The sequence below is a fragment of the Pleuronectes platessa genome, chromosome 9 (genome assembly GCF_947347685.1).
Source record: "Pleuronectes platessa chromosome 9, fPlePla1.1, whole genome shotgun sequence".
NCBI lineage: Eukaryota > Metazoa > Chordata > Actinopteri > Pleuronectiformes > Pleuronectidae > Pleuronectes > Pleuronectes platessa.
Genome location: NC_070634.1, coordinates 20502022 through 20523709, shown reverse-complemented (window position 1 = coordinate 20523709; position 21688 = coordinate 20502022). Strand labels below are relative to the sequence as shown.

The 21688-nt window shown below is 42.3% G+C and overlaps 1 protein-coding gene across 3 annotated transcripts in view; it reads right to left on the bottom strand.

Annotated features, from left to right (window-relative positions):
- The window catches only part of arid3a (AT rich interactive domain 3A (BRIGHT-like)), a 40505-nt gene that overhangs the window by 7803 nt on the left and 11014 nt on the right, over window positions 1–21688 (bottom strand). The window contains exons 1-4 of one of the 3 annotated variants that reach the window (XM_053429984.1): window positions 20774–20992; window positions 18440–19213; window positions 18063–18345; window positions 371–443 (exon numbers count right to left, since the gene is read on the bottom strand). In XM_053429984.1, coding sequence (XP_053285959.1) covers window positions 371–443; window positions 18063–18345; window positions 18440–18780 — 697 coding nt within the window. In that variant the 5' untranslated portion in view covers window positions 18781–19213; window positions 20774–20992. Of the gene's footprint in view, window positions 1–370; window positions 444–18062; window positions 18346–18439; window positions 19214–19988; window positions 20193–20773; window positions 20993–21688 lie in introns of those variants that run through there. The other 2 variants (XM_053429985.1, XM_053429983.1) reach the window with 2 other exon arrangements.

Sequence of the window (21688 nt, the reverse complement as noted above, 5' to 3'; positions counted from 1 at the left end):
TTACACAATTCACGTTTCCAAAGTGTGACAATGGGCCGTGTGGACATTTCGAGGAAGGGTGGGTAAACCAATCCCATTCCCAGGCATTGATACAATGTGTTCCCTCTAATTATAGCCTGGGAATGACGAGGGTCTGCAAGACCATAAGGCAATCGTCTCCAAAATGTATGAAGACCCCCAACCCTCTGTGTGAAAGATGAGAAGACAGCAGTGTGTCGTATGTCAGGGAGAGATGGGGGGAGACCATCCTGTCTATATCCAACTATTCAAGCCTCTGTATGACACAATGAGGATATGACACGGTAGGAAACTGAATGGAAAGAGGAAGCAGTGTTCATGGATGTAAAATCCTCTATGCACAGTTACAAACCTCTTTTCTGCATGAAGCTGAAGAGGTCATCAAGGAACTCCTTTCTCTTTGGGTCTCCGTCCAGTTCATACAGCTGCGAAGTAGAAGAGGAGGGAAACTCATTTAGACAAGAGATGTTTTCGTATCTAACATGTTTGAGATCTGACATATGAAAACCAAAACCAGCACAGCTGTCATATGTGCTATGGCAGCGAGATGCTCCAGCTAAATAAAGATCTGGCCACATCTGAATGGACAGAAACCAAACAGTTGCCTCCTTCTGATCACCAGAGGAGACGACGGATGGGGGAAACAGAGAAATGCAGTGGACCAGTCTGGCCTGATGAGAACCTGATGTGGGTCCAGCTGCTAGCAGGGCCCCAGGATCTGGAAAGTTCAGTGAAAGTTAGCAGTAAAAATTGGGGCACCCACTCGGGGGAGTACAGTGAGACCATTGAGCCCGTCTTTTTTTTTTTCAGCTCAGTTTTGCCAGCGTGATAATGAAATCTCTCCTTGGATGCATTTCTATTTATGCGTCACACACTTCAATCTAACAGTGACTTGTATGCTGCATGAAGGTTTTACCAAGTACACCTCATCCAGTTGAGCTCATGCAGTTTCCCCATGTGTTGTTGAAGATGGTAGGTTGGGAAAAACAATGTACCTGAGTGTGCATCAAACCAAACCACAGAGGATTGAACCAAGACGACTGACCGACAGCCCACAGTGAGCAAGCAGGCCATTACTAGCTTTTGGTGATAAGGGACCACACGTGTGTCGAGTGATTTCCGCAGTGGAATTTATACATCATGTTCTGCAGGATCTACCCAGGCGCCACCGCTCATCTGAATGATCTAGACATGTTTCTGTTGGTGCGAACACGTCAGACGCTGCTGCTGTCTTCATATGTGAAAGACAAACTGCGGAGAAAACTCACAGAGTTAATTTCTGAAAACACCTTTGCCTCGACTCAAAAAGCCCCTGAAGCTGTTTTTCACTACTTTCACAACACCAAAAAAGACCATGAAAGATTTTCTAAAATTCAATTTGTGCCAACGAGGAACTTTTGACTTTCTATTCAGTTTTTCACAATGTCCCTCTTCATGCATGGTATCAATTTTGCCTTCTCGGAGCCTCTTTCACATTTTAGTCAGTGAGTGGGTAGCTTATCTATGAATGGGGCATTTTGCTTTTAGCCTGGCTCTCTGACACAATCTTTTCAAATGCCTGGATCCCAACCCTGTATCAAACAAACTGATTCAAGCACTTCATAGCGAAAAACTGCAAATCATCTGCTGAACCTCAACCAATAGAACGTTAAAAGAAATGAATGAGTAGCTGCTTATACCTTTTCTGTTTATTCATCAATTGAATGATTATGCTTTATTTACTTATATGAGCTGTGAGCTGCATGACTAGTAATATCATGAGTAAACAAACCTGAAAGGCAAACAAGACGTCTGGTAGAAGAAACTATATGTTCATTTGACATTTGGAATGTGCATACAGGGATTAATCCTGACTCTGGAAAACACTGAAGCTACTCTGACACTCATCGATGAAAGGGAATGATGCGACGTTCCCAACCCACTAACAGGATGAGCTGACAGAATAGGAAAAAAAAACTGTTGTCACTCCGTAGAAGTTTTCTGTGTTTACTTTATGCGCCAGCTCGGAGCAAATTAAAAAGAAAGCGCCTCCAGATGAAATTTGGTGACAGTCGTGGTTTCTAACGACTAACAGACTGTCCCTCATTGTGGCATTCAGCCCTCATTAGTGATGCCAAGCTGCCATAAGATCTTATTATCTAGTGGGTGGGGACTGTTAAACTGAAGAGGGCTGAGTTGGACGGGGGGATGTCAGTAATGTACAGGACTGCTAGAGGCAAGGGGGAGTTTTAATTACAGGATGCATGCGTTTCGTGAAGTGCCGTGCCATAAATCTCGGAAATTGCCCCCCCCCCCCTAACTCCCATCCCCCAATGTTGCTTTATTCCCCCTCTATTCCTTTTTGTCCTAAACATACAAACATCTCCTCTGGTGGGTGCGAATAAGATCCAATGCTCAGCTCCCAATGCCTCCAGATGTGTTAAGACAGCTGGATACTAAAGTTCATAGAATGAAAAAGATATTCTAGTGATTGTCACACAATATAACAGATTCTGCAACTTCCCATCGCAGTCAACAGTGTATGAAGCAAATTATTAAAGCCTAGTTTTTCATGTGATGATTTTTCAATCGCAGCGATTTCCAGAAGTGTGACTGCACCGTTACAGAGTGAATTGCGTTAACACACTCTCAGTATCCGTATTACGGAAGAAAGCATTTACAGCTGGACGAATCATTCAGTATTTGCTGTTAAGTATTTTATTCACTTTTTTAATCAATGAACATGCAACAACAATCTTAATTGGTTTCCACTATTTTGTTTTACTGTGAAAGGTTTATTGCTATCTCACGTCATCATATCAAAGTGTCTGTATTTAGGATTTTGTGCAGGTTTTCGTACACAAAATAGTTCCGAGCCAACAATTAGGATAAATTTCCTAATTTCCAGTCATTGCAGTTTTTCTGATAGTCCAGCTCAAGGAAATTTGAGCCACAGCAGAAGACAAATAATGATAATATTATTAAACACTTTGATTCTACTCCCCCAGGGTTTGAAGCAAAGGCAATTGTCAAATTAATTATATGTAGATAAAGATGGACGCCGTGTCTCCACTACCTCCCACTATTCAGAAATGGAGCTAAAATATCCTGGATAAGAACGCTGCCATCTTGCCCTGAAGACATCATTTGAGCAGCAGCGATCGGGGGATGGAGCCACGGTAGCGAGGTCCCACTAATACACATGCTAGACCAAACATCAGTGGATCAGCTGTCAATCATGATGTTTCACGGTGTATTTATAGCATCAATTAACAAATTAAAACCTAACATACCAAAAATTAACACTTGAACAAACATAAGTGTGATAAGAACTAACTAAAATGACAGAACCTGTAATTTAGAAATGTATTTGACTAAGTTTGGTGTATGTTCCATCTGCTAACTCGGAGGAGGTGGCATTTATGACGTGTTCTGCTTTGGCTTACACTTTGGCGGAGCTATCAAGTCGTCAGTCTTTATATACAGTCTGCGGTTTGAAACCTATAGAAGGTACGGAGTGCTCCCTGCTGCCATACAGTAACTCAAATAACAGCAGCTGCCATTTAAATTGTCGCTGGTGTCGGCGTTGACACAAGTCACAGGAAATGCAAAATGTGTCTTATGGTAAACAGGAGGATTTTCCAGTTCGGTTATTGTTTCTGTGGTAACTTCGCCTCCAGCTGTTGCTGTGAGGTCTTGAAGGTGCAGCTGCAGGTAACCTGTAAGCTGCTGCTATTTGCTAATGCTACATTCAATGTTTACTTCGAAGTGCTTTTTTTATGTCTTCGGACGCATGCTGGATGCAACCAAGTAGGATCCATTTTCTGTTTAAAATCATCATCATCAATTTGTTGGCATTTACCAAAGGATAAATCGATTGAGAACATTATCAGCAGATTACTTGTTGGTGAAAATAACAGTTAATTGCAGCTCTGAGGGATAAAAGTGCCTGGAAACCACAAAAGAGTCATGGAAAGAGGTGAAATCATCAAAGTGGGAGGCCTGTTTGACTAGGGCCACTGACACCACAAGAGCCAGCCAATCAGGATCCTGTCCAACCGGCAAGACCACTGCCCTGCCCACCCACCCAACCCTCCTCTCATGATATCCTTTCTCGCGGTCTGTTTGTCTTTATCTGTTTTTCCCTTCATTGTTTTCCTCTACACAATTGTCTCTTTTACACTCTCTCCATTTGTCCCTCAACTTCTATCAGATTGTCTCTTTGTTTTTTTCTCTCTTGCCCTCCCTCAGCTCCATGTATATAACCCTTATATACACATTATAACTCCCCTGCCACTACCCCCCAACACACGCACACACACATAACATACAGACCTTATCAGGCTGAGGTGGGTGTGGTTGTTTGAGGCTCATATATGTTTTCAAGTCTATAGTATGTAGGCTGAGGCAGGGGCCCCTCCTGGATTAAAGCTCTGTTATTCAGATAAACAACAAGACACGAGATAAACTAGAAACTGGGCCAACTAGTATCGCTGGGAGCCTGTTCCCATCCCTTCACCAAAACCCCGGCAACCATAAGGAGACTGCCGAGCTGATCACAAAGCAGCAACTGTCAGGACCCTTTATAAATAAGATTTAACAAACAAAAGAGGAATAGTTCTATGACTTGGTGAAGATCAAGTTTGATCTTTTTGAATCATCATAGAGATCCATTTGTGTCTGAGTTAAGTCACAACATGCCGTTTAAAGCATAACAACTTCAGAGCCACATTGAAGCAAGTATTTAGGGTTTGTTGTCTGATCATTTCTCACTGTTTCCGTGAATGTAGGTCAGCGACAGCCTGTCTGCAGAACAATTATACACAGAAGAAAAAGCAGTTTTGTGTGGTAAATCACCAGTGACCAAAGGGTAGCCTGTTGCTGCAGCTTCACAGCCATCGAAGCATTGGTGGTGTTAGTAGGTAAAACTGTATTTGTGTGCTTGTGTGTGTGTGTGAGGGGGGAGGGGTTCGCTCCACTGTTAATGCAAATGGAAGTTAGTGAGCCAGTGGCACACAAGTGTCACATAGCACATAATAGAGGCTTTGCAACTGAAAACCAAAACTGAGAGGAGGCCGGGGTATCGTCTGCATGTTCCTTTACACCTGCTGATCACCTCGATCACCTTGAGGTGAAGGGGACACACACACACAAACACACATTCACACACACACACGAGGTCAAAGTATAACAAAATGTGCTTTTATTTTACGTGGGTATTAAAATGTTAGGGTTGGACATATCCTTCTGAATGTTTGACCTAAATCCTGTTGCTATACAAAAGGTTTTTCAGTGAGAGCCGACCTCTCATAGGAAGTGTGACACAGCACACAGCTGCACATATATGTACCTGTGTACTTGTGCATGTATGTGCACTGGCACATCTAACACTAACACCTGGCAACAAAATATGTTTTGAGTGATTTAATTGTAGAAGGATATAGAGCCTGACCACATAAAAGTTAATGTGTAAATGTACCATAGGATTGAGTGAAGTGGAGACTTTTGAAAAGCAAGTGTACACAGTAGCTGTGCACCAATAAGGGGGCACATCTATGATTGAGCAACATGTCCATATAAGCATATATTTAAGTTGGGAGGGAATCACCTTCCCACAGACTAAAGACGTGCCTCAACTCCTTTATGCTATATATAAGACAGTAAAGTGGGTTGTGAGTGTATCTAGGTCTGCCTTGTTGAAACGAGTGGATATGTTTGGTTAAGTTTTTACAGGTAGCTACTATACAGATCCAAGTTGAGTGATTACAACACTTTTATAGAATGTGGTAACCGTTTTTTATCCTCCCCTTTTAAAGAGTGTGTGTTTATTTTAGGCAAAGCCTGCAAGTTATTTTTCTTTCGGCTGTAGACAGCAGCAACCCAGTTGCACCGAGACTAAATCCCCTTTAATCCAATGCTGAAGGACCAGTTTCCCAACTTCATATTAATCTGTGTCCCTGAGTTATTTCTTCTCATGAAAGAGATTAGTATGAAGGTGTTTTCTTCATATCCTCCTGTCGGACTCGAAAGGAAACATGCAGCCGTCTCATTTATGTAGGGTCGCTATGTGCAACACTCGTAAGCGTGACTAGATCAAATTAAATCTGCTTATCTGGGGTAGGGGCCAAACAAAAAGAAGAGCCTGATGACGGAGGACTGTCTCACAAAACTAATTTATAAACATGAATCCAGCTGATAAGAATGTAAACACACATGTAGACATTCAGTATTTATACATCGGAGGGGGAGGGGAGGCTATGGCCAGAAGGGAGAGGAGGTTGACGGAGGGGGGGTGGTGGTGACGAGTTGGGTCTTGATACGGCTAATGAACACATGATCAGCCATATTCAAACACTGCATTGTTCCAGGCCAAAGCCCCTCTCTGAGTGTCATTAATGTACCAAAGCTAATACACAGCGTCGCTTCACTGTTCTTCACAAAGAAATACACACACTTTGATCCAGAAATGCAATCTCACACCTTTATTTCCTGCTAGTCACAATTATGTTTTTTCAAAATGTCAGTGGTGACATAGAATTATGTAGGATAGATCATAATATGATAGATCTATCATCATCTATAACCCACCACAGTTGCCCATCATGAGGTTTCTTATTCTGTTCAGTCCAACTTTTCCAAAAAAACTCAAATGAAATATTATGTGATGTCAGTAAGAGCAACAAATGTTTGGTATTTTTTGTTTACACAATAACTAAGAACTGACAACAAATATAAATGCTGATTAATTCTTTGTCTATTTCTTTTGTTTTTCGTAAACCGTGTTCCATCCAAATAAAAAAATATTTCTATTCTCTTATTTGAATGCTCTAGCTGAGGGCTTGGGCTTGATGTGAGAGGTCTCTGCTGGATACCAGATGAGGTCCAGGCTAAATTTAATCCTGGATTGTTAATGTGCTCACTCAGCTTTGGCTTCATGTATTTGGCCTGAGTTAAAACACAGTTTCTTCTGTGTACAGAAGGAATTTCATGGAGAAGGTTGACATGCAAGCCCTTAATGCAAAGTCACTGCAACGAATGCAATATACCAATGATTGAAGCTCTTACGTGATTACCTTCATCACAGTGAGGTCGTGAGTAGAATTGGCAGAGAACTGCATCTCTGCAGCCAAATTTCAGTTTTTTTATTGCCTTCTGATAAAAATGGAGGCAGACTGTTAAATTTCTCTATCATTATATTGTTTATATCTTTTGTTTTGGTTATTTTTTAATTACAGTCTATGTATATGGTCTGACAACACAATTTCATAAAATAGTATTAAAACATCTTTACCCTTTTATTTGTTGCCGCTGCTCCATATTGATTTTCTATTTTTTCAATTAGATAAAACCCAATTTCACTGTAAAGTGCATAGTGCATTGATTCACAAGAAATGATGTGTGTTGTGCATTTGCATATAGATCAGGAGAGAGGGATCCGATGGTAAATGGTGAGCTGAGAAGCATGCGGAGATGCAGTCTAATGTCAGGTGTGAACTGATGTCCTCTGTCAACTCGTGTTTAGATCACACAAAACACATGTTAGTTCCAGGTATGAACAGGCCTTTGTTTCCTCTACACTCCCCCCTGCCCTTCCCCTTCCATCCCCCACATGCACACAATTAATCACAATAGAGCTGTCCAATTACAGATTCATTGAACGGTGTTATATTGACAAGCAGGATCAAATGCATCATAATCCAAACTGATCGGCTGACCTCTATTGACTGAGGATGAGGAGCAAACATCCTGCTGAGACAAACACCCCCTGCTGAGTGTGATACCTTATCTATTTATTACATTACATATAATTTAGCTGAAGCTTTTACACCAAGCAACTTATAATAAGTGCAACAAACCCAAATCAGCAAGAATCATTTAAGCACAATTAGCTTCAGAAAGCCAAACTACAAGTACTACATTTAAGTGAAATTTTTTAAATAAATACCAGAATTGACGATGGTTATTAGAAATAATTATCTTAACCAAGGTGCATGGGAAAGAGGTGTGTCTTTAGCCTGCAGGGAGCTCGTTCCACCATTTGAGAGACAGGAGAGCAAACAGTCATGATTTTGTTGAGTGGCTCTTGTGTCGCTTTAAATGCAACAGGCACATTCAACCCCAGGCAATAAAAGACAAATGAGCCAGTGAAAGAACCAGGTCGTTTGCATTGTTGCAAAATAATACCACAAGTTTGAATGTTTAAACATTGGCACGCAACCAAGCAGGAGTGATTCATAAAAGCCCTGCAGCTGTATGTTCTTTAAGGTGCCAGACATTTGCTTGGACTTGATTTAGGATTTCCCATTTTAACAGTTTATGTTAAATTTAAATATTGCCCTCATGTTTTTTCACTCCAGTTGGACCGAATCCTTTTCAGTTCCTGGTGCTGGTACATAACTCTGGAAAATCAATGATCTTTGAGGATGTGCTTTCCTTTGTGTTGTGAGAGGTTGTATGTTGGGCCTCAGCCTGCAGCGCTGTGCTAAAGGATTTTTTATGCTTGGCTTCAGTTGGGTTTACTCGGATAAACAGTATCTCCTGCTGACATGAGGAAAAAGGTGAGAATCAGCTGATGTAGACGAGACATTAAACCAGAATGAGCACTATCCCGTGGTTACATGCACATCATTCCTGTCTGCCACTGTCAGCTGCCAGGGCTTTGGAAGAGAATCAGATGTTACAGCCAGCTTTCCCAGGGCCAGTTTTATTGTTGCAGTTAGCCAGCTATAACCGCTCTGCTCTTGAATGCTATCACAACGATGGCTGTCTGATCTGGGAAGGGCGAAGCTGAGCGGACCGAGGGAGGGGAACTGGGTGGGGCAGGAATTCAGCATCGTAAAATTATGTGTTGGAAGGGAGCAGCCCAACAAATGATAAAGTGCTATTACGTATTCAGTAATTGTCACTGGTTCAAAGGCTTTTTCACTGGTATTTCCCTCACAACCTGTTTCTTCAAACCAGACTTTTTTGAAAATGTTAGAAAAAGTCTGACGTGACAATAATCTAATGAGCGCTTGTTTGAAAAGCTGAAGTTATTTCTTCAGTAGCAGTGCAGATTTCATGATAAGGGCCTCGTCTCAAGGCAGAAAGATAGAGACAGAGATAGAGGAGAGGTTGAAGGTTCAGAGGAAGGTCTGTAATCTGGCATAGAAAGGCTAAGAAGAGCTACACTGCTGCATATCAACGTGGAGCCCCTCGCTGGGCAGAGCGGAGCAGACACATGGTGCTCGCTCAGTCAATCAGTGTGATGGATGGGCAGGGGATGAATTTACTGCTTGACAACGTGGCCTTAAAAAACATATCTGGTCCGCCCAGCCCCGTGGAGGGCAGATATCTCGTGGCCATGTGGCCATCCCGCCCAAATCAATAGGTGGACAGGCTGCAGTTTGACTTCAATTTCTGGGTTTGTCCTCCGCATGGAGCGGCAAGAGCAGTGTTCGAATTTGGATGCGAGCACAAAATGAAACCTTGAGACAAGCAGCTGACATGGGATACAAAGGTACCCAGAGGAGTTTTTTTATGTTTGTTATCCTGTAAACAAAGTGACTAACCATCACTGTTTCCTCTCAACATTCATTATGTGTGTCCATTCTCATAAAACATAGGCTGGGGAGTCTTTTGTAGAAAAAACAAAACTACACTGTTTAAGTCTATGTTAGCTTATTTGCAGACATAGATGTAAAGAGTGGAGATGGTTTTTATACATCAGTATATATATATATAAAAAAAATTGTATATCAGCTTTTACAAGTAGAAAAAGACATCTCTACTGTTACAGATCTTCCTGTGGACCTTCACACAGCTTTTCCCTCTTCTTTGTTGGTGCATTAACATATTTACTGACCTCTATCAACTGTCACTCAATTCAAATCAATGTCAAAATAGCAACTGGCCTGAGACGGTAACTGTCTTGAAACTTCAATCCTACACACGTACAAAAAATGTGTCACAATCAACAGCCTCCGCAAAATACATTGTCGCTCTTTCCCTCTATCAATCAAACAATCACATTGACAAAGAACCTTCTAAAAAATCCTAATTTGTTCATCCCAAACAGAAAGGACATGTGACTATTTGCTTACAGAGCAGTGAAGTGAGATCCAGTCACCAGTGGTCACAGGACACAGATGCGGAGGCACTTTCTAATACCAGGTGTGAACTGACGAACTCAGACCTGTCCACTTGTGAGGGGTTCTCTCAGGACGGATGTTAACAACAGGTCTGAACAAAGCCACGGACACGAAAGGGCAGCGAGAGTCACCTCAGGGGGCAAATGTGCCTCGAAGATTATGGATGAAAACACTTACAGACTCTTTTACGTTCGACTCGGACGAGTGTGCCCTGCTCTGCATAATGTTTGACCTATAAGCTGCACAGCCTCCTGCACCCAACATAACAAAACATGCATATTTGATTTGCAATCCACTTCCATGCAGTCGAGTGTCATCCCACATGGGGACAAAGAGCGAGTCAGACCTTGGAAATGTGTAGCTAAAGAATCTTTATCTATGTTTGACCTATTTCTTAATTGATTCTTTCAAGAAAGGAAGCTTTCAACACACGCCACCTTTTCAGAAGCATCTGAAGGTTAAATCACACATGCAATGCTTTTGTAGAAATGAATGCCTCCCACTGGCTCATTGTACGAAACGATGTGAGTGAGGGTTTTGTTTGCTGCCAACCATTCAGTGCAGATCAACACAGTGCAGTTGACAGTTATTTAACGACATGCAGCTAACACGAATGCAGGCTACTTCAAATGCCTTGCGTTAAATCCTGCCTATATGAATGTTTTTTACCTGCGCCAAGGAGGATAGGTTATCACCCCTGTCTGTTTGTTTGTTAGCAAGATTACACAAAAACCTATTAGACACATTACCACACAACTGGTTTCAGATGCAGTATGGGAAGAACCCATTCCATTTTTGTGCGGCTCCAGGTCAGAGAAGCGTTAATAGATAAAAATGGAATACAGAAAGCTGTAGTGTTTAAGACAGGGATATATTTCTGTTATTTAGCCTTCCCTCAACAATATATCACCTCAGTATAATAAAGTAAAAATCATCAGCACCAAAAACGGCCTAAAATAAGTCCTAATAAACGCCTCCAATGAACTGCAGACTGAGTGTTTCTGAGTTTAAATTTAGAAATAAGCCTAAAGGGAAGAGTTCCTTATGCAGGGACAAAGAGGCAGGAAACAGATGAAGCAGGATTCACATATTTCCTTTGGAAAGCAAGAAGAAAGCGTTCAAAAATAACATTCACACATAACGGTGACAATCATTGCCGTGGGTCCTATTTCTCCCCAGCTAACAATAATCATTTCCCCTTTCTATATTAAGGTGTTGACATTTTATAGTCAGGAGGAAGCTGGAGGATTTTGCTGACAAGTCAACAGCGAACATGCCAAAGTAAAATGAATACTGTTCAAATATAAAAACAAAAGCCAAAGAAAAAGTCAGGATAAAAGAGCTGGCCTCAGCCTTTACGCAATCTTTGTTTACATTCCTGCTTCAGCCCCCTTTTCCTCTTCCATACTGAGCCGCTGCCAATTTCTAGAATCCCCATGGCTGTACAGCTTCTGACATCAGCTCCATGCCGCACGCTTAGTGTTGGACACAACTCAAATGCTCGGCATTGCTTCAGACAAAATGAGCATGTACTAAACACTCCACTTGGCAGCGGTTCAAAGCCCGGCGCCAAGTGAATGGCTTTTTTCTCTTCCCTCAGTCACACCTACGCTTTCCCCCTCCCGCACGGCTCCTCCTGACAGGAAGACTTGCAGAGGCCTTCCCTTACTGCCTCAGCCTTTGTTTTTGGCCTTTTGTTTTCATGACATGGACAAGGCCCATTAACCCCTCGTTTTATTTTTGTTAATCATAGACCACTGCACACAGAGCTCACTCTTGGCACAAAGTCATAAATTAAATGTGAACTCCTCCGCGATGATTAATCCAACCCCCGATGACTCGCTTTACAGAAGTTCACATTTCTTGGTGCTCTGAAATGAAGGAATTGAAACCAAGTAATTGGACTAGTGTGAAAACTGGAGAGTGGTGTGTAAAACACAGCCTGAATAATGACTAAACCATGCAAGGACACAGCTTGACATATATGTATTATTATATTATATTATGTTTTTGTTGCTTCATTATCAGAAAGGGGTATTTTACCTAGATTAAATTGATATTGAACACCACAACAGTAGTTTGAAAAGAGGGTGGGTGCACAACGACACATGAAAAAATTTTAGGAATTTGAAATACCTGCCTGAGCAGACAGACACATCTTCAGCTGCAAAAAATGTAAGAAACGACATGATCCAACCTGCTTACACAACCCGGAGGCAGATCAAAAAGGCTCACGGTGGAATATAAACCCAACAAGCACTTATCAGACAGCTGTATCAGCAGAAACCTGACGGCAATCCCAATAAGTGTCGCTCCCAATTGGCTCTCGTTCCAGCTACACTTCCTGTAGTCACTAACAGCACCCTCCCCCCACTCCTAGTGTGTGTGTGTGTGTGTGAGAGCAATTTAATGTTTAATGCCAACTCCCCCCATTCACCCTGATCATGGTGAGTGCCATGAATTTTTAAAGACGTCCCTGCTTTACTGTCCATCTGGGCTCCATCTGCCCAGCTGCTGGTGTTTAAAGCCGGCAGAGACACAGGAGAGGAGACTTCAAAGCCTCTGCATGGCCTCTGGACAGTTTCTGGCCTGAGGACGACATTGTTTATAAAGGGGGGCAGGGGCGCGGGGGCAGTTATATTAGATATATTCCATAGCATTGAACAGACCACACATTCATGAAGCCAGGTTGTAAAACTACTTCCACAAACATATCGTGAATACAGAGGCAAAGAACTGAAACAAGGATGGTCCTGTGAAGTTAAGTAATAAATTACATTAATACAGTTTTTTGGTTACTAATTTCTTAATATCTTTACATTTTTTTGAAGTTCAGTAGATGCACCAATGCAGATATATAAATAGTGAGTAATATGTAGCCAATATGCTGCAAACACACGCTACATAAAAATGCTGGATCAACCCCTAGAATTATAATGTATTATAATCCTGCTTAACTGTGTATTTAAAGGCTGCTGAGAGTTGTGTATATAATAATGTTATAATGTGCATATATTAAAAGTATATTATATACATATATAAGTACATGAACACATACACACCCACATTTGGTCAGATGTGTTGTTAGCCTATTGGCTGTGGGACAACACTTATATGGTTAACTTTAAATGAAGCATAAACATTTCCAAGAAAGTGTGTAATTTAAAGAGTGATATTGATATGGATCTTTAAAAGGGTATATGTTTATTGTGGCGGGGGGGCTCGGATCACTGAAATAGGCACTGCACCAGCAGCGCAAATCAGTTTCAATAACAAAATAATCCAATGACGCAGCAATAATTTGATATCTGTGTAAATCCCTGACCTGTATTTATTTCTGCTGCTCTCTGCCAGAGCCAGATATGACACCACTGGCATAGTGCCTCGAATATGTTTGATTAATTCACTTAAAACCACAGTGTAATCAGACATCCGAACAGACAGCACCTCCTGGCTTGATTTAGTCTGACCTTCCAGCTGAGAGACTGAGAAAGGACAGAGGTCGACAGATCCAGCAGGAATGCAGTTTGGGCCTTGGCATGATATATCTTAGCCAGACACGTCCTGAGGCAAACCTGAACAAAAGGTAGGAGTTTGCCTGGATATTTCCCTTCTTGCATGGCACCTTAAACCTGGACTGATGCCAGGAATTGACTTAATTGTGGACTTTCCTGGATATGGTGTATTCAGAACATAGCACCAGTTTTAAGACTGTGTTTTTTGTATTTCTTCAAACTTCTTAAACTTTCTGCTCAAATTGCCATTAATCAAACGAATACAGTCTATTGAATGTACAATTACACGAGTAGGGGGAATCTAGTTTTTGAATTTATTCTCCTAATATTTTGTAGATTGTTTTTGAGAGGTCTTTCCTCTGGCAGATTCTTGAACCATTGCTGTTATGGGCCCAGGATGCCACACTGAGACACAGTTTGTGACATTGGGGCGAAACAATTGCTACGACATAAACACAAAGAAGAAAAATACAGTTTTCAGTTTGGAAGAGCTCCAGCTGCTGCAGACTGATAGAGGCACACACGGTTTCTGCTGAGAATCTGGGGTTCCTAGTGGCCACATTATCACCCTCCCTCAGGCACATTCCAACAGCCTCCACCCACCTGCTTAAAATAAACTGTAGAGCCTTAACCCCTTCCTTCCCACCCAAAGCCATCCAAAACACTCAAGTCGACTCCGCAACACGTGTATGTGTGCAAGTTACAGGGTTTCACAATCACAATTTTTTCAACAGATACCTCATAAGAACCTGTATAAAGGCCTCCTCTGCACTGGGTTTGCTCATTTTGAATGCAGCTTTAAAAAGAAGCCGTATGTGAGGCTTCTCTGCTGCCGAATGTGGTTTCGTGCTGTGGCACGCGGTGATGGTCACTTGCCAACTTCAGCCATTGAAGCTACTTCATTGGGGAAAACTGGACATTACAACAGTCCCATTAAATTAAGCCGATCCACAAGATCCCTGAATCCATGCATTGAAATTGGTGAAAATGTCTTGCAATGTTAAGGAAGGTGAAAAGAATACATCCACATAAAAAGTTAACAAGTTATTCCCCATTCATAATGCATCCTTCCACCAAGTATAGTGGAAATCCGTCAAATAGATTTTGTGTAATGCTGCTACGTAACAAACAATTTAGCCCATGGACAGGGGCGAAATCATAACCTCCTTGGTGGAGGTAAAAGGAGCTTTTGTCTTGTATATGTAACATCAAAGTCTGGCTTTTCCTGGTTTTCATCAGGATTTGCAGTAAACTGTGGACCAATCAGCTACAACATTAAAACAAGTCTCCAGATATAGATGCATTTGTGGTCTGGTGACGTAGCTGATGGTATTTGAGAGGTGCATCAAATTAAATGAATTGATAATGTTTCAGACGCATCTTTTTTCCTGCACTCTGAATTTTTATAAAATTTCCAAAGACCTTTATGACCTTTATAAACTTAAGTCTGCTCAAATCACCACTATTAAAGTTAAAATATATGTATTTATGTAACCTGCTAATCAAGCAAAGAAAAACTAGTTTGCACGGAAAATACAATTCAAATTGTGGTCTGCAGATTTAACTACTGCCTCTTTCTCCAATAACAAGGAGAAACCACAAATGGCAGGTTCTGGTAAGAAAAGAAGAAGGGCAGTAAACCAGCTCACACCAAATATGAATTAAGGCTGAAATCACTGAGTTTGATTTTCATGGGGTTGGAATTATCAAGGCACAGACTGTGCTCATCATAACAGGTCGGTCATATTTACATTACTCACTGCAGACACAGCAGATTTACTGAGGATTATAATTAGAGGCCAGAGCGGCAATTATTACTAATCACTGTAATCATCCGAGGGCAAAATTTGTCCTGTATGAATGATGTGCAGGTCTAAAAACCTGGACTCGTATATAAACTATCAGCAGCGAGGGAAGAGGCCGAACAAACAGACGTGAGCGTTGTTGCTGTGTCCATTTGACATGTTAAATTCAGAAAGTTTTTAAGGACAGTTTGGTTTGCCCTCCTCTCTCCAGTCTCCATAGTGAGAGCCTGGGAGGAGTTGGACATTAGGCGTGACAACAGATTGGGTAACACAGACATGATACTGGCCTGGTCTTATACAACTGTCAGCTACAGCCCATTCATGCTGGCATGATCTCCTGCTGACTAGCTTGTCATGATAGAAATGCCCCTCACATACCACATGCTGCTGAGAGTATCAATTCAATTCATTCACACAAAACTTTACAGAGGGAGGGTCGGGCTATTTTGAGATGCAGCAGAGAGGGTTAAGGGGAGTTGTATTCCTCAGTCTCTGTAATTAAAAGAAACAGGCCTTAAATTACTAAATCCATGGTTAGGTTAAAAAATGAAGCGCATGCCGACTACATGCTGGAGTTAATTTACTTACAACGCACTGAACGCATCAATAAAACAATCTGAAATACCCCCCCCCCCCCCCACTCTCCTAACAACTCCTGAACCATCTCTCTCATCTCTAAGAGTTTAATAATCTCTGCACAGATGAAAGATTAGCGGCTGCTCATATTGTCAAACATGGTTTATGGCTTGAAACGTTCCTACAGGCCACAAGCCTGTTTGCATTTCAATGTATCTCAGTGGTTTTCATTCAGGCAGCATTTGCATGAAATGGGGGCTCTGAACAGGCCACCGTGAGATCTTCACAGATAAATTTATCCAATTAAAGACCTCTTTATATCTTTGTGTTTTCTTTATTGGTTTATTTAAAGCAGGGACACTGTGGTCTATAGCACCAGATTAGCACAGTGCTAATTTGCATCTTGTCCCTGGGCCTGTATAAACATGCTAATTTTGTATAACACTAATAAACACACCTGAGGGACAGATCCGTAAACATTCAGAGAGACATCATCAGACGTTAACTGTAACATGACTTTATATGGTTACATGTCTTTCAACCACGTTTTAAAGCATTAGTGGGGGGGTGGTTGGGACACGTCACCACGTTCTTTTAGCTGCGTGGACAAAAATTCTAATATCCTGGTCCACATTGAAGGACCGCCTACTCTGATGTCCTTTGACCCTCTACAGTTAAATAATAACCCCCAAATATGTTTATATTTCTCAGTAATTCTCATACATTTCTTTGTAGCCACTGCTACAATTTTTCATTTTTGCCTACCGTATAAAATGAGTAAAAAATATATTTCATATAGCTGCGCGCTGCATGTTTATAAGATCAGCCCCTCATGAAACTGGTCCCTCTCTCTCCCTCCACTTCCCACTGACACAAAGATACATGCAACACAAACACATTGACCACGTACCCATCTGTATAACCACACTGGCTTAAGAACATCATCACTTAGTCTTTGCGAAGAGAAGTGACGTGCACGTTTAATTCCATAGACGGCAGGGGAGTGGGATCTGATCACAACTGGTCACTTGAGACACATATGGAGACTTACTCTAATACCAGAGCTGTCCACTTTTGAGCTGCTCACCTGAGACAGATGGTTATTATACCAGCTTTGAATAAGGCCTCGGAGTATATATCTTTTTTTTGTTTCGAATAAAATTTTCACTTATGATACAATTTTACGCGAATAAACGTTTAAATCTCAATATACACTTGACTGATGGGGAGGCGAGTAATTTGCAGAAAAATCCAATTAAACATCATTTAATGTCATCACCTTGTGGAGCAAATATCATCATGTGATTTAGTTATTTATAATCAGTGCTAAATTATACATTCCTGACTCAGAGACTTTTTTATCGACAGCAGCCCTCGATCTAAATTTGGCTGCTGACAGATTCAAATCTCTTCACGTAAGCAGCCCGTCTTATTCCACTGAGGCCTCCCTCATCATATCCAGCCCACCAGAATTTTTACTGTATACGCCAGCATGGTAAAGCTATTAAAAAGCTCCCTATCCCCTCCTCCTCTTTTTCCTAGCTGCCCTCAGCCTCTCCTCCTCAGCTCACAGGCATATTCATGACGGGAAACAACTATTTTCTTACTTGAAGGCCTCAGTTTGAATCTGCTCCAGTAGAAAAACTGACCAGGTAAAATCCTAGACGAAGTGTGCCCGTCCAAAGGGTCAGCTGGTTCAGTCAAAGTTTCAAAGACTCATCAACATTTGGCCAGTGGCTGGTGTTAATTTCCCGCCCTGGTTGGATTACGTGTTGTACTTCTTAGAAAGTGTCATACAGTTTGATCTGAGGAGGGTGTGAAGGCCAGAAGTGGCTCCCCTGTCAGCAAGCAGCATTTCTGACGAATGTACTTTCTCAGAAAGAGACAGCAGCTGACTTTAGATTATGTAAGGATTTAGCTGATATGAGGGAAATTTTATCTCATATGACTGTATCTGTAGTTGTTGGGTTGATTTATATGCAATTCTCTTTCAACAGAGGAGCACAGCTTCTAAGACACCAAGATACAACAGATCCTACCTGTCTAAACTGCTCCTCGTAGGTCCATTCTCCGTGGTCCTGCCCGCCCAGATGGCTGTGGGTGACGTGGGTAGGCAAGATGGCTACACGGGGCTCCTGGTCGACACTAGGGCGTGCCTTCACAAGCTGGGAGTGGGGATGGAGCTGGCGGTGGGGCAACAGGAGGATGCCTTTCCCTGGGGCCACAGCATCATGTCCTGTTGGCAGATTTTCCTCTGCCAGTTCATCGTCGAAGTCTTCTTCCATCTCGCCTTCAAAGTCCTCCTCATCCCATTTCCGTTTGCTGTGTGTGTTAAAACAGAATGAAATAATTTAAAAGACATTAAAGAAATAAGAGACGCTTTAAGACGACCAGAACAAAGACATTGGATACTTACATCTGCTCCTCCTCATCTGAGCCCATCATATCTTTGTATTGTTCCTCCCCTTCCTCATTGTCATCATCATCAACGTCATCCTCGCCGCCGCTGCTGCGCTCCGACATTGGGCTGTCAGACACTCTCTGCAGACCGGCCGCCACAGCACGCATGGCCGCTAACGCCGCCATCTGGGCCTGCTCTGACTCAGGGGCCGGGCTCCCCATTGGCTCGTCCCCCCCTAATCCACCTGTGCGCACCTGAGTGTGTTGGGCAGCAGCTTGCTGCTGTAGCTGCTGCTCCATCAGCAGCTTGGCCCTCTGCTGCCGGTGCAGGTTCTCCATGACGGCCTGCAGCTTCATCTCCAGGGAAAGCGGCACAACGTTCAGCTGCTCTCCTTCCCCTCCCTCCCCCACTGAAGGAGTACCAGTTGGGGGCCAGTCGAGGGACAGTGGTCGATCCTTCTGCTCAGGCAGCGAAATCAACAACTGCGATGGCGATTAAGCAGCTAGCAGCTGAATGGGGGTTTATAGGTTATGGCTATGTGGAAATGTGGGTCTTCGTGGAGACGTGGAAGGAGGAGGAGATCAGGGGTTGGTCAGAGCTCTGAGACATGCAGTCACAGAGAGGCTTCACTTCTGGAGACAGAGGCCTCTCGCTTGTCTCGATGGTTCTTCCTGCAGCTGAGGGGGAAACCAAAGTTGTCGGCCGAACTGAGTCGCACAGGGTTCAATGAGGCACTAGCAGTGGAAGAGAAGGTGGGAGTATGAGAGTACGCTGACAGAGTACAAAGACCTGAGGGACAGAAAGAAAAACAGAGTGTCAGCCTGTTACTTCCCCACTGTCTGCTAACATCAGTAAATTCAGTTAAAAAGGCAAAACCGCTTTGTTGTGGCTGCGACAAAACTGTGAAACAACTTTTCAGATCAGAAAAACGTGTTTCTATTTCCAAACTCTAAAAAACTTTCCATTTGTTGGCCTTTCACTAAATTGGTCATATTCAGCCCGATCTGATTTCAACCTGTAAAGTACGCATGGTTAAAATCAAAACTATTTTGTGCATGTTTCATTCTTTTTGTTTGAGGAACTTGACCAATAATTTTGAATCAACTGCAGGACTTCTCAAAACCCTAACCGCTCTCAAATCACGTGGTGAGACAATGTGAAAGAGGAAAAGGAAATGCCCAATTTCACATAGCAAGCCTAAAATCAACATGAAGCATAAATACAGCGTCACTGAGTTCATGTTCACTGTATAGCGTGGGCAGGATTAATCACACACAACACAAACGCACACACACCGGACAGGCACACTGCTCACACGGGACAAAATGTTTTAACCGCAATAACAACAGGAAGTGAAATCAAAGGGAGAACCGTCACTTTCTTTACCTTGTTGGCTCCAAGCCAGAGAGAACTTGAGCGCAACAGCAAACACAAGTACTACGAGTCAACACTGTTAAAACCCACACCAATTATATTCGGATCTGTGACTCCACTGAGGTATGACTGGTGTGTTTCTACCCCCCTATTTTAAATGTCTGTAAGCGATAATGGTTGTCCAACATACCTGTTCCATGGAAGTGCTCAGGTATGCAGAGCAGTCTCGGTTTATCAGAAATAAGCTTCGATATCTGTTCTCTATTAATGAGTGTGGGGCGGCTGTGGCTCAGATCAGTCGCACAGAGATAAGAGCCGGGAGCCAAGTCAACAGCACGTGGGGGAAACTAAATTCAAGTGCAGGTGCTGGATATGTCGAAGCAGCAGTCATGTCATGAGGCAGCAGTGACTGTGCACCACCACTCATTCAGCTACTCTGACTAATATATGAATAGACAGACCACGGTAATCACTACCTGCCCTGATGCTGAAACTATAGGTTTTACATAAGACTTTTCACACTGGGTACATTCATGATGAATGCACGAATGACGTTCTCATTAAAAAATCCATCGCATGAGTTACTTTTTAGGGAAATTGGAATATTTGCTGGTTTTACCCCTTTTTTTCAAAATGAGTCGGTCAACTTTTAAATTCAGAGATTTCGTAATTTTAGGAAAATAAAGGCGGCATTTTAGGGTGAATATAAGACAATCAACTTGTCACCAGTATTGAAATAAGGAATGAAGCATCTTGTTAAGTTATACTCGAGTAAAGGTTTCACAAAAAAAAAAAAAACTCATCATGACCTGACATCATTATAAGTATCAGGACTTTAAAAAGACTGTGCAAGAAACTGTCTAAGAATCATCACCCAACTTCTCTAAAATGGCTGACATTGTAGACACAGTTAGAAAGTGTGAAGACAAGAAACAAGACAAATGCCTTGAGTCGTCATTTTCCTCAGCCACATACCCAACATGTAGCAGTCAGCCTGCAGCTCCTCTCTGTAGCTTAACTGGTCCTCTTCCTGAGCAATAAAATGTATTTAAAAGTTCTGCCAGAACTATTTAAAACTTTAGAACTATAAGAAAAGCAAATATTGGTCAATGATACAACCGTTAACAAGCCAAACGTTACGGTAAATAAAAGTTATTCTGAAGAAGTTTGTACGTCAGCATGGACAGAGAAAAAAAAAAAAATCATCTGTCACCCTACACTACGTCTGTGTGTTAGAGAAATGTTGCGCAAGGAAACAAGAGCTGTGAAACTTGTATTTCTTCAGCGGGTGAAGGAAGTGACAACTGACGGAGCAGAGTGAGGGAGGCAGCCGACTGATACTCAATATTGATTCATTACACTCTTTATATGCGACAGAGGCACGAGTGAACGGCAGCAGTTGTCAGACGGAGAATAGCAGCAGTGTAAGCAGGATTAAAACTGGATCTGGTTTGACTGAGACAACTTGTCTTGTCCTACGAGACAAATATTTACTGGTGGCACCTCTTGACAACCCAGTAGCATGAAGTGACACGGACAGATTCATGTCAGAACAGCCTGTACATGCACTGTTGGCATGTTTGCACACTGTTATTTAGACTATCCATTACTCAACAGGTCAAAAACAATGTGGCCTCGGACAGCGCCTCCCTCCATGTGTCATACATGTAATTTCAAAGACAGAGGTGTCCATCAGAACAAAGCTGATCGGATGACTCTTCCCGTGCAGAGGGAAGGAGAAGTGGTCACTTTGTTTCATACCAGTGCTTTTTCACAAACCATCATGATTTCCTACATGTCGGATGGTGCAAATCACATTGCATCACTGTACGTGTTCGCCGCTTCCCCAAACAATGAGGCACGTTTTGCGAAAGATTTTTTACACGGCTG